At 41.0% G+C, this 13,934-nt stretch overlaps 1 protein-coding gene across 4 annotated transcripts in view; it reads left to right on the plus strand.

The window, feature by feature from the left end:
• The first annotated feature begins 202 nt into the window (after positions 1-202).
• The window catches only part of DCLK1 (doublecortin like kinase 1), a 231,016-nt gene continuing 217,284 nt past the window's right edge, over positions 203-13,934 (plus strand). For all 4 annotated transcript variants that reach the window (XM_064409005.1, XM_064409004.1, XM_064409008.1 and 1 more), the window contains exons 1-3: positions 203-538; positions 3,545-3,933; positions 13,327-13,673. In XM_064409005.1, the coding sequence (XP_064265075.1) occupies positions 3,558-3,933; positions 13,327-13,673 (723 nt within the window). In that variant the 5' untranslated portion in view covers positions 203-538; positions 3,545-3,557. The remainder of the gene's footprint in view (positions 539-3,544; positions 3,934-13,326; positions 13,674-13,934) is intronic.

The raw sequence follows: 13,934 nt of genomic DNA on the forward strand, positions 1-13,934 counted from the left end.
GCAGCGACCCGCGGTGCGCCCGGGATGTGCCCCGGGCAGATCCCGCCGGGATCGTGCCCGACGGTCCCAGCAGGGCTGGGCTGGGCTGGCACCCGGGCTGGCTGCCCGGAGCGGCTCCGGCGGCGGCATTCCCGCAGCGCCGATGGAAGAGCGGGCCCGCAACGGGAGGGAGAGAGGGGGAGAGGGGGAGACAGCGGCGGCGGCGCCGCCCTCTGGAGAGCGCCTGGGAGAGGCTGGTGTGAAGAGCCGCATTTCAATGAGGGCCGGGCTAATGCAAATCACTGCAACCGGCAGCAGCAGAAGAAAGGCGAAGCAGCTGCAGCCCGGGCTCCCCAGCAGCGCGCTACAGCCAGGGGAGGCGTAACAAAGGCAGCAGAGCCGCTTTCTGCGGCAACCTCTGCGCCTACAGCCGGGTGGTCGCGGGGGGAGGGCGGGAGCCGCCGCTCTTTGGCCGCTTCCCATTCCGAGCCGCCGCCTTCCCTCCGCGCCCGGCCGGCAGGTCTGAGTGAGGAGGAGCCCGCCAGGCTGCGGAGAGCAGGTAAGCTCCGGGGCCGGGGTCGTGCCTGCCCTGCCCTGCCTTGTCCTGCGCGGGGCTGCGGCGTGCGGGGCTGCCGGGGCGCGGTCGCGGAGCGATGCACCTGTGCCCATTGTGTGGGGCGGCGGCCTCCGCCCGGCGCTGCGGCGGCTCCGCGGCTGCGGAGCGAGCGCCGGGCTGGGGAGCGCGGTCCGGCCCCGGGAGCGGGCGCGGCGCTGCCCCGGCGCTGCCCCGCGGGGGGATGAGGTGCCTGGTGGCACCTCCGGAGGAATGGGCGTGTTTCACACGCGGTTCCCCTGCCCCAGCAGAATAAACCCCATCTTTTCATCAGTGAACCCGCTGCCGCATGTGTCCGTGTTCCCCCACCAAACCCGCCGCCCTCCCCCGGTGACTAGTGGTCATCCTGCTGCTTAGTCCACGTATGATCTGAGCTGGGTCCCACTCACATCGCGGCGTGGTGTTTTTTTTTTTTTTTTTTTTTTTTTTTTTTTTTTTTTTAAATCAGCATGCCTGATTTTTTTTTCATGGAAATGCTCACCCACACCTGTATTATAAATAATTCTTTAACAGATGTTAGGGTGTGAAGTGTTGGCATGGTGGTTTTTCAGGGGCGTGTCTGTTCGTTTTTCCGTATCTGCCTGCATAAGACTATATATTTATACACACAAATGGAAACATCAGATCAAATTGTTTAGGATTTCTTTGTCTGCTCTGACCTTGTGGTTTAGACACGCTTTTCTCTACATACCGGGATTGTGGAGCTAAAGGGGAGCTCTATTTCGGTTTTAAGGAATTACAGACATTTTTGATAAAAGCATAAATGTTTGGAAGAAAGGACAGTGACTCGCACTTCTTCTTGCCCTCATCCAAAATCACTAAAGCTGAAAGAATATATATTCATCTAAACTTTTTTTTTTTTTGAGGGGTGTGTATTAGAGATTGTTTAAGCAAAGGTAACAGCAGACTAAAGAAAAATCCATTTTTCTTGGCACAGGAATTGCTTCAGAGATATAGTTTCTGAATTGTGCATTCTGGGATTGTTTAAATCTGAATAACAGGTTCTCACTGGAATGGGATGTGAATTAAAATAACTGACCTTTTTTTTTAACATGGAAGCAGTGGTGGTGTGTTCTCAATCCTAAGATGTGGCCACTAAGCTGTATTTTGCATTTAACCTATAGAGTGAAATGCCACAGCAAATGTTCTTGTTAATTTCACTGAAATGGGATGTAGTGACCATGGGAAAAGCAGAGATTAGTCTTTTTTTATATACATAAGAAAACACATACACTGTACTATGTGTAGGTACTTCTGAAGGATTTACCAGTGTAAATCCTGCATTTATACATAAGCATATGATCCCGTGTCAGTGTAACAAAGTCAGCTGTGAGCTGTAACCAAAGCAGGGTCAATAATTTCCACTAGGGCCCCACATTTGCCTTAGCTGCTTGTGCTGGTCCAGCACATGGACTGCTCTGAGAAGCTGCTGAGCACATCACCTACAGCTTTGCAGCATCAGGGTCCAGCTGTATAATCATTGGTTTAATACAAACTTCTGCAAGTCAAGGAGCATCTGTAAGTTTTCCTCTATTTCCTCCCACTGTTCTACAGCTGGTTTGAATGCATCTTTTTTCTTAATGGTCACATCATTATGAGTGGTTGAAACAAAGCTAGTGCTTGCTGGTTTTTGTCTTTTTATTGGAAATCAATGAGAGAGGCCACTTCTAAATTAGGTTTATGTATCTGTGCTATAAATAAACTTTCAGTGCTTTACTATTCTGCAGACAACTGCAAATCTAGGTGGCTCCTAAATAAAAATGAATATGTTTTGAACCTAATGGTCTTCTGATTATTCTATTTTTTTAACCTATAGAGTGAAATGCCACAGCAAATGTTCTTGTTCATTTCACTGAAATGGGATGTGTTTTTGTGTCTTCTGTTTGTGAAGATTAATATGCTCTTTGTATTATTTAGTCTTGTGTTGGTTGCCAAAATGTAACAGAAGTATTTGCCTCCTTGATTTTATTTCAGAGCATGTGAGCTTCTGTTTATGTAAACTGTATTGAACAACTGGGACTGTTTTGGTCAGGGCTGACGGGTATTTCTCGCAGTCAAACATGGGAGACACCCTTTGCTTATTTGCTCAATGGCACTGATTTTTCACTCCTTTGGTGATGGTAAAAGAAGCTGTTGGACTTAATCAATTTGAATATTAGGCTTAGGATATTAATAATACATCTTGCAAGACATAGAGCCCTGAAGTAGCTTGCTCATTGAAAAACACTGTCTCCTAATATATTTCTTCTTAAATGTTGTGCAATTTGAGCCCTTCAATTGGTTCAGAGTGTGTAAAGTATTTGTGCAAGGGCAACTGAAATAATTTATTACAATGCTTGGTCTATGAGGAAACCAATGATTGGAATATGCAGGTAGTTTTTAAACTTGGAATAGACCCACTATGTGTGATAGTCCTGATTCTCATTGCCAACCTGCCAGATCTATTCCTCTGAAAATTTCTTAATTGCTTAGTTGTTGGCAAGTGGCAGCCCTTCTGAAACAACACCTCTTGAGATCTCAGCTGGAACCAAGAGTTTAGTGGGGGCAAACACTCAAGAAGGTAGATGGGACTCAAATAGCACCTGAATATAACATGAGAAAAAGTAGAAAGCTGATGCATTTATTCCTTTTTTCCATTAGGTCAACTTGGTCACCTCATTTTCCGAGATGCTGCATTTGAACAAACACTTCTCAGTGTTTGCTTATTGTTAGGATTTGGGTTCATGAGTGATGTTATTAGGCTGTCTAACTTAAATGTAGTTCTTAAAGCATGGCAAGAGGCTTATGTGTGAAATGCCCATGTGAATGTAGCGTGGTTTTATTCAAACTTTTTTCTCAACCTAGGAAGTAGTCCTCTGTAAGAGCAATATATAGAACAAGAAGTCTTAAATTGAGCTCCCTGAAAACTTTTAAGTTTCTTAAGCTTTTTCTGTCCTCTTGTGCATTCCTTAGGTTGAACTTCAAGATGTCCCTTGGGAGAGATATGGAGCTGGAGCATTTTGATGAGCGTGATAAAGCTCAGCGATATGGCAGAGGGTCCCGGGTGAATGGTTTACCCAGCCCTACCCACAGTGCCCACTGCAGCTTTTACCGAACCCGCACTCTACAGACCCTGAGTTCTGAGAAGAAGGCCAAGAAAGTTCGTTTCTATCGCAATGGAGACCGGTATTTCAAAGGGATTGTATACGCCATCTCCCCTGACCGCTTTAGGTCCTTCGAAGCTCTCCTGGCTGACCTGACCCGAACTCTGTCCGACAATGTGAACCTGCCCCAGGGAGTGAGAACAATCTACACAATTGATGGCTCCAAGAAGATTTCCTCCTTGGATCAGCTAGTAGAAGGTGAGCAGTAAGATCTGGAGGTGTAAAGTTGAGTCAGCCTTTGTCTATCTTTTAAGTCTTTCAAAAAGAGGTAATGGTATTCTTATTGGTGAAGGAAGGATTTTCAATGGTCTGACTAGAATTGTGAATATCTTAAATGACACCTTGAAATATTCTTGTCTTGCTACTTATTTCCCTCTTGTTGAATGTGTCTGATCTTCCTTTCAACATAGTGTTGATATCTGATCTTTTCCTTTCAACATAGTCTTGATGGTCCTAGATCCTGAAGATTGCATCTAATCCTTCTTTTTATAAAGATGCAAGGTCAACCCAATGAGAGTTTAGTATGTTAAACTTATAAAGTTCTGTGGTGCTAATGAAACCTATGTGAAATTCAGTTCAGATGTTTCTGTTTTTGTTAATCTCTGAAGCCTGATGAAGAGCTCTACCTCTTCTCCACAGGTAAATATGTCTTAAGTAAAATACTGGCCTCTCACTGCATGGCATAAGTGTTGGCAACCTGTTAAAAGAGTAATACTGTAGCAGTGATTCAGTTGGGGTAGATTGTAAACCTTTTTTCCTCTGTAGCATATCTCTTTTCCCCGGTTGTAGAATTGATAAGTTTGAAAAGGACCTCTTACATCGAGTCCAGCCATTAACCCAGAACTGCTAAAGCCACCTCTAAATCATGTCCCACGTCTGCACATCTTAAAAACCCACAGGCATGGCCTGATCCAGTGCTTGACAGCCCTTTCCATGAAGAAATTTTTCCTAACACCCAGTCTGTTCCTGCTCTGGCACTACTTGAGGCCTTTCCTCTTGTCTTGTTACTTGTGAGGAGAGGACCAACACCCACCTTGCTACAACCTTCTTTCAGGTAGCTGTAGAGATCTTAGGTTGTCTGTTAAATAAGGCTCATGTTCCTGCAGTATAAACCATCACCAGTGGTTTGGTCAGAACTGACAATTCTTGGTCACTGTCAAATGTCAGACATGCCAGTCATTAATTTGCCCACTGACAACAAATTTATCACTCCTTCAGTGATAGTTATATTGCCAAAAGAAGCTGTCAGCATTAATCAATTTGAATATTAAACTTAAAAATTAATAGTACTTTTCACAAGTTTTACGAATAGCTAAATTAGCTTTTCCAACATGATGTGCTTCTGGATTGCAATGGGTTTCTAGTGTAAAACGTCAGAATGTACAGAGTATGAAGGCATTGACTATCACATGGCCATAAATGAGTGTTTCTTATCTGTGAAGTTTAAATGCAGGTGCTTGATTGTGTTCCAAGAAAATTAAGGTAGAACAATTCATTAATTTTTGCTTCCATCCTATCCCTGGCCCCAGTGTGCCATGGACAAACCAGTAAAGAATGGATAGATAGCCAATAGATAGCCACCAGACAGCCAATTTAGAGTTGTAACAGAGATTGTAATTTCTATGTGATTTTCATTTTTAGCACCAGGTGAGAGAACTTGCAGTAACAGGATGTAATGAGAGGATCAGAAGAAGGCTAATACGGCAAGAAAAGAATAAAAGGGTAATACCAAATGTGGCTCCTGAAAGAGGAGCACAGCTTTGCATAGCAGGTGTTCAGCCACCATTGGGTTGTCTCCTTTTTGTGTCATGGCAGAGGAAAGCTTTTTAAGTATTGAGAACCTAATATTCTTGGTAATCTTCCTTGTATAAAAAGGAAAGTAGGGGGCAACATGAAGATGCAACATGAAGAAAATTGAAGGGGCGGGATTGTCTGTGTAAGTAACAGGTTTGGGGTTAGGACCAGAGGTGTAGTGAAATGGAAAGGAAACTGGTCTGAGGAGCAATGTTATCAATTTCAGGGCACAGTTAAAACTACATTTGTCAGGACAGTATTTAATTGCCAGAGAAAATCAATTTCTGGGAGGAAAGACCAATATTAATCAACGTCTGTTTAAAAGCAGTCTTTGTGCATTTGCTTATTTGATTGGTATGCTCAACAAGAAGCAAGTTTCATTGATGTTAATGTTGATTTGCACAGTCCTTTTGCAGCCAGTCAGAACCGCTTTTGAAAATAAAGAACTGAATTCAAAATTAAATCCAGCAACCTGTAAGATTGGTTTATTTTGGCATGCTAGTGCAGAATAATACAAGCTATTAATCAGTCAGTCAAAATGAATGACAGTGCAAGAGCCTAGGTTTATTTTAAAGAAGGCATTTGGGATTTCTTTTCGTCCTATGTGTCTTCATTCCTTACCCTTTCAATGAATACATCTTCCCTTCCTGGTATAGTTCAAGGAGGACAGTCTTGTTTTCTTGTCCCATTAGGACTGTGGGATTTACAGAAGTCAGTCTTTGTGTGGAAAAAGAGAGCTACATCCTCATTCTATCTGAAAAGGGGCTTCTGTTTATTTGTATAAAACTGCAGGGTGGGTTGTTTCACTCACAGAACTTCACAGTGGAGCACGGGTTCATATATTATTAGCTCAATGATGGTTTTTGCATAAGCCCTTCCACTCTTTACTATACAAATTTATTAGAGTTTGGCTTGTCTGGTACAGCATTAATTAGCTTGAAGCTGTGCTTTGTGTTTAAATAGCTGGAAAATCACTTGATTTTTCCCTCTTGCCAAATGACATTTGTGCTCCAACTACTGAAATATGAAGCATTGCTTTCTTCATGGTGAGACTATTCCCTTCCTGTGTGAATTCACTAATTAATTTATGGAGACTCTTATGAATTTATGTGACTGGGTGGACATTGATTTGGTGATTACAATGTAAAGCAAATGTATAAAGCCTTGATTTTTAGAATTGGTTTTTGCCTTTGTGCCTGTGAGGAAGTTCCTGTACTCTTACCTTCACATGTGATACATAAAGACAGAGGGGCTCTTGGGGGAAATAAGACAGCAGGCACTGTCTTTCATCCCAGAGCTAAATACACAGAACTGCATGAAATATAGTCCCAAAGGAAAAAGATTGTAAAAGAGCTGTTTTGCTTCAGTTATATTTAGTTTCGTTCTGCATACAGTTCAGAGCTGGCATGGCTGTATGCGGGTGATGTAGATTATTTTGAGATGCATGGACATGTTTTCTCTTTATTTGAAAGTAAGTGACATCCCTGGGGGTGGGGGTTTTGTGGGTTTTTTGTTTGATTGATTTTGGATTTTTTGTTTGTCCTCCCCATTTTTGCCCACCGTCTTTTTGTTTAGTTTTTTTTTGGTTTTTTTTTGTTTTTTTTTTCCTTAAACTTACACATGTGATATTTGTTGGAATTTGATAACAAGGGGTATGTACTGTTACAAAAAGTTTCACGTGGTCTGTAACTTCTGCCACCCTACATGAAGGAAATAATGCAATGGATTCAAGTTCCTCATTTTTGTCAGCCCTGATGCTAGGACCCTCTTACGTTTAAGGAATGGACTCTGAATGTGACATGACTTTATTTCCTAGACATGACATGCAATCAAAGCATGTAGAAACAATAAAGATTAAGTTGCTCTTGAAGGCTAAGCTTTTTAGCTGTAAAGGAAGTTTCAGGAAAGGACTTTGCTTCTCCAAAACTGTATCAACCTTACAGCTGAAGGTGGAGAGGCCTTACCCCCAAAATAAACAATGAACATTGCAAGGTAACTCTAAACCAAAGAATATTTACAGTTTTTACTCCTGGGGTCCTGCTATGTGGAACAAAGACCACAGAATCATCTGTAGCCGGAACTGCATCCCTTTCTCATTAATTTTTACTATAATATTACCTTGGAGTCTTGGATATGAATCAGAATTGATTGTTTTAGGTTTCTACAATGCCTACCACAAAGTTAACCCTGCAGCTGAGAGCTAGCAGTCAAAAACCAGCTGAAAGCCCCAGACCACAAGGCTGAGAGCATACTGGGAAACAATTTTGTCACATGTCAATATTGGGTGCACTGCCAAACAATTCTAAAGACTTCTGTCTGTGTCTGCATGTTTTGTGTAGGCATAAATGGCAAAAACAATTTTAAAGAATAATCTCAAAAAGAAAAATGAATGCTTCTCAGGGATTACCTCAGAGCCACAAACCTTGTTGAAGGAGCAGTTTGAAAGGATGCAGATATGCCAGTTTTAAAATCCAGTAATAGCTGTAGCCAGCTAATAACTCTTGGGAGATGTGAACCTTGCTGCAGGGCAGAGGAAATGCTGGGTCACACGAGGACTCTCGTGATGGAGGCAGGCAGTTTGTGCTCAGAGCAGCAAAGAAGCTGCCTGCCAGTGCAGGGTTCAAAAGGCAGTGTCTCCTTGCTGAAGTGATGGGCTGCAAGTGCTCCTGACTTGTTTTGTACATGGCTCTTGCTATTCCTACTGTCACCTCATTTCTCATATCTCAGCTTTTCGCTCTCCTTCCCAGTATTCCTGCTGCCCTCTTGGCTCTGCCAACCACTCAGGTGTTGTTGGTGAGGAGCCCAGCCAGGCCAGACTGTAGGAATTGATTGATGTGGTCTCTGATGCTCTCTAGAGCTAATGGTTTCTTTCTTCCAGATCATGCCTACCTCAGCAGCTGGGAATTGATGGGCTGGGAAGATTCATGTGCATCTGTAATGTGCTATCAAAATAATAATAGTAAAGTATCTGTTTAAATGTTTGTAGAGCTGAATCTATGTGGACATTTGTTTGTAGGATTAAATTTACACTGGATATTTACCATGGACTTGATCCAGGGCTATCAAATTTAGGGAAACTTGGACTGAATCCTGTGGCAGAAATAGCTGCAATCCTTATATTGTTTAATAAACAAACAGCTGAATGATCCTGTTGCATAAAATAGTGGAGGGTTGTTCTGGCACTGTTTATTTGATTATTTTGTTCATCCACTAGCCTGTTGATCATCTTTGTGTCTTGCTTAACAGCTTCTTGGAAGTCTATGTGGTTTCTTATTCTAGGTGCTTTACATTATTTTTGGTGGGCTTTTTTTAAAGTGTGTACAGTGTCTATCTTACTTGTAACAAGATTGTAGAAATTCGAGGGGGCAGAGGAAGAGGAAGTATTTTTGATGAGGAAAAAAAAACCTTTTTAGTGTGAACTTAGAAGAAGGTAAGTTTGTGAAAGAAGTCCTTTCCAAGGTCAGAGAAGATCTGATTTGAAGTTTCTGGTGCATCTGATTGCGAGGTGAACATGTGTAGGTCAGATTTATTTCCTGTAGATGCTCCATCTCTTTGTCACTGTTGCATTTTTTTCCAGACCCTGCAGGAAGACAAGGCAGCAGCCATGTAGTTAAAGTAGGTTATTGTTCTATTAACTAACACATTTGGGAACTATCAGGTATCAGTAATTTATTTGATTCAGGTCATCTTCCTTTTGCAGTCTTCTCTGTGTAGTGAGACACAATCAGATTTTTTTGTCCTTTCTCCTGAGAGATTGAGATTCTGCCTTTTGTATGTATAAAACCAAAGGGTAGAAATGAAGAGAGGCATGTATGATCAGGCATAGAGTGCTGGGGATGCTAGTCTCTCCCCATCCTCTTAACATATTTCTTGTCCTACCTGTTGGGGAAATGGACCCTAATAAATTGCTGCTAATTAATGAATTAACATTCCTACTGTACTCCAAGGAACCAACACTATTTTCCATAAATTGGCAAATCCTGACTTCCATTAAGAGGGGTTGATGTTCCCTCTCTCCTTGTGTGATTCAAACAGGTTCTCTCTTTCTTCTCCAGGGTTTCCACCTAAGATAACTGGCTTCCTCATGAAGCCATTTTAGGTGAAGTCACCTTAAGCACAGAAAAGCAACACAAAAAAAAGGCTTTTAAGAGATGATACCTTGGTCATTCTTACAGGGAGAATACCAGGAAACTGAAGAAAACAAACTGCTAATACCAATGTGGGAAACAGGGAGACACTTGCATCAGGAAAGTTCCAGTACTTATATGCAGTGATTCAGTGTCTCCTTAGCAACCGCTTTGTACACAGAGACATTATTTCTACAAATATTTAATAAGTGAAGCAAGTCTTGAAATTTTGTCATGACCCATAAGAACGATCCTCCAGTGTTGCAAGTCTCTGATAGATCAGTTGCATTGAATTTTAACAGATAGGTAGTAGGTTGTTTTTTTCTTTCTTTCTTTCTTTTCTTTTAAGCATAAACAATGTTTTGGGGTCTGCCCTTCTACATGATTAGCTTTATGATTAATTTCTCAATGTTAAGATTTATTTTATTCTACATGGCATTTCCCAGAAGTGTTGAGCATTTATACAGATTAAATTGTAGGATTACTGGTTTGAAACTGACCAACAAATGCTGTGCATCTTTTTTGAAAGGTTCCGGTGGTATGTATTTAATTTTCACTGTTGCTCTGAAGAGGCTCTCAGGAAAGGGATGCTTTCTAAGGGGTAGCAATCACTTTTTTTCCTAGATGTTAGATCTCCCAAAGCAACTGGGTGTTCCCCTTTTCTTTTCATAATGGCTATTGATACTGTACTCAAGAGTCAAAATTCCATTAGTGACAGCTGACTGCGCTGTGAAACACTTGCTCCCCTCTCCTGGGGAGCTGCAATCAAATTGACACTGTTAAATAGGCTGTGTTGTCTGTGCCCTTTGCTTAATCCAGTTTCTTCAAAGAATCCTTTTCAACACTTGTTCTGTTAGGAATCTAGTGTCTGGAGATTGTTGCTTTCTTCCAGCTGCCAATTACTCAAAGCTGATGATGAGGAAGCAAGAGCTAAAGCAGGAGATGGATTTATTGGACTTTTAAGTCATGCCCCTTGTGAAACTTCTTTACAGTCGTCTTTCCTGGAGGTACTGGTGAAAAAGAAGTGAATGAAAATCTAGGTGAAGACCTTTTGTCCTTTTATTTGAGGTTCCTCTGCATACAGACACCAGAGGTGCTAAAGATTTTCATTCTTACAGGCCTGACCCTTAGGACCAGCATGCATGAAAGTGGCAGTCCCTAGCTAACATCTAAAATAGTTTTAAACAACAGCATTATGGGAGAAGTGTCTGTATTTCTGTTAACCTATATAAAATAGTTCTTACTAAAGATACTTCATCTTTCAAGGCCTTGGATGCTCTACCTCCAAGGTGTTCTGTAGATAAATATGAGCCTCTTGATAGGAAAAAAATTATTTGGTATAAATATGTTAGTGATGTAATATGATGTTGTTGGAAAGGAGGAAAGGGAAAAAATGCTTATGTTCAAACAATTCCAAACCTTCAGTGATTCTACTGTCCTTTTTTTAATCATCATTCATATAAATTTAGTTTTGTAATGAAGAGCTGATGTGCAGTTAAATGCAACAAGGAATCCATCTGACCTTTAAATGTAGCTGATAATAAAAATCATGTGGAACACTGTCCTTTCAAAAAGGGGAACCAAAAGAGTTCTTAATAAATTAAATGTAAATCTTCTGAGTACACTGTGTATCGACATTTATTTATGAGCCTACCCTTTGAGAAGTGAGTTTTAATTTGAAGACTTGGTTTTAAATAAATGTTATTTTCTGCAACTGAAGTGAACAATTTCCCTAATAAGACTGAACCTGAAAATCCAGATTTATATCTCCCCTCCAAAAAAAACAAAATGAGAGGTTGCTGATGGATTTTACATCTTACAGCAAGCACAAATGTTGAGAAAAATAAATTATGCTTAAAAATTTTTAGAAGAGATTTATGCAATTTATCTTATAGTGCAGGTATTTATTTATTGAGAGCAGTCTTAATCATAGTAGGATTTATTTTTTTTTTCCTTAAAGCTTGCTAATTTTGTGAATGTGGTTCGGGGGTGCATTCTGACCTGGCAGTAACTGAGTAGCTAATACTAGAACAATTGGACAGGGACATGGATAAAAGAGCACCTGCACTGTTTGGCCACTCGTTACTGTAGCTGAGCCTTTCTAGTCTGATATTTCCAGATACATATCTATCTACTTTGTATATGTGCAGTGGCTAAAAGGAAGAGCCTACTTTTATCCAAGCCTCAAGTCCTGGCGTTTTCTACCTCCATTTTTAGATGTGGTGACTGTGTATCTATTCCTTGTCTGCTATAATGTCTCTGGAATTGGGTTGGATGCATTGAAACCTTAAAATTTCTGTTCAGAAATTAATTTTTAATACTTAATTTTCTTTTAATGATTGAACTGTGAGTCCCCTTTCCTTAGGGGTAAGAGTCATTAGGAATATCTTTGGTTCTTACAAGTTTTTTGGCATGAGAGGTGCATCACTGAGTTTTGTTCTGGTTTTGTTACCCTGGGCTAAATTTCTGACATGAAGGCCTCTGTGCTGTTAGCATACAGTGAACTCTTGAACCCAGAAGAACTAAAACATCTCAGATGTCTCTGTGGTATTGTTCAGAATAGGATCTTGCATTATTTGTGATTCAGCTGTAGGCTGGCAGAAGGTGTGATCTTGCTGGATCCAGTATTGGTTTCTTTGATTTTTTTTTGGTTTTTGTTTGGCTTATTTGTTTGTTTTTCCCCAGACAGAGGATGAACTGGATCAGCTTGATGTTGCAAAATTAGTAGCGTCTTTGATATGTTCAGTCAAGTCACTGAGCTGATCCAACTCATCCAATGCTACTGCCAGCACAGCCACAGAGTCAAGCGCAAGGGAGAGCTTGGGAGCACCCAAGCAGGTGCCCCTTACACAGCAGTCTTCAGCTGGACTGGATTCAGGTGCTAATCTGCATGGTGCTGGGTTTTCTGGCTGATTTCTAGTCTCCCAGAAGTTGTGTGGGTGTGGTATTTGCAAAAATATTTTACTGTAGATAATGCTCCAACAAAAAGAGGAGCTAATAGTCACTATTTTTCTTTTAAGTATGGTAAATTTGTTGTGATGAGAAGTCTGTAATTACTACTCTTTGTCTTCATTTCCCCACATATTATATATCTAGTCAGTAAATAATACAGGGCGGTTTCTTGTCTACACATATCCTGGGTTTATGATGCCTAAAGCTTTAAAAAAATCCAATGTTACCAAATTCCCATGACACTTTCATCCACCTTTTAATAAAACATTATTTGTAACCTATATTTTTGGTAATATTTCATAGTATTTCCTCTGATGTATTTGGGGCTGATGTTTTCTTGGGACTGGGCCACTTAAGCATGAAGGCTGGGGGAGTGCTGTGATAATGTACTGAGGCTGGGCTGCTGGTGAAATACAAACACTGTTTACTGTGTTTACTGACAGCAGTGGTCCTCACTGCAAATAGTGTTTTCTGATAAGAAAACTGCTGCTTTCAAGGATTTTTGTAATGGCATTTCTCAAACAGTTAGCTGAAGAGTGTTCTTTAAAAGATCACTCATTTTGTAGTCAGTAGCATGTGAGGAGGGAAGAGATCATTATTTATGCACTGTAGATCAGGTATGATAAGAATACTATTTAATAATTTGAGAATTGTTTGATTTTATATTTTTCTTCCCTCTCCAATCTGACTTGCTGGACTTTTGCTTTTGTTTCCACAGGGGAAAGTTATGTATGTGGTTCCATAGAACCCTTCAAGAAACTGGAGTACACAAAGAATGTAAACCCAAACTGGTCAGTGAATGTTAAGACAACTTCTACTTCTCGTTCAGTGCCATCTCTTGCCACTGCTAAAGGAGGTACTCCAGATACAAAAGAGAATAAGGATTTCATTAGGCCTAAACTGGTCACTATCATCAGGAGCGGAGTGAAGCCACGCAAGGCAGTCCGGATTCTGCTCAACAAGAAGACAGCACATTCCTTTGAACAGGTTCTTACTGATATAACCGATGCCATCAAGCTGGATTCAGGGGTGGTTAAACGCTTGTACACATTAGATGGAAAACAGGTAAGAATTTTCATGATCACCATTCTCAGCATGAAGAAAATATAATTTTCCAAAAGGAAAAGAATAGTACATTAGCAGAGCAGAGTCCCATTTGCTCTAGAATGTACAGCCAGATCTTCTACTGCCTGTAGTGTACTTAAGATCTGTGAGCAGCTCAGGAACCATGAAACATTACTTGGCCTTGGTGAGGGTCTTGCCATTTGTGATAAATAATAGCTCTAAATCTGTTCTGTTGAAAGTGTGATGTGGTTTTGGCTCTGC

The sequence above is a fragment of the Passer domesticus genome, chromosome 2 (assembly GCF_036417665.1).
Source record: "Passer domesticus isolate bPasDom1 chromosome 2, bPasDom1.hap1, whole genome shotgun sequence".
NCBI classification, from domain to species: domain Eukaryota; kingdom Metazoa; phylum Chordata; class Aves; order Passeriformes; family Passeridae; genus Passer; species Passer domesticus.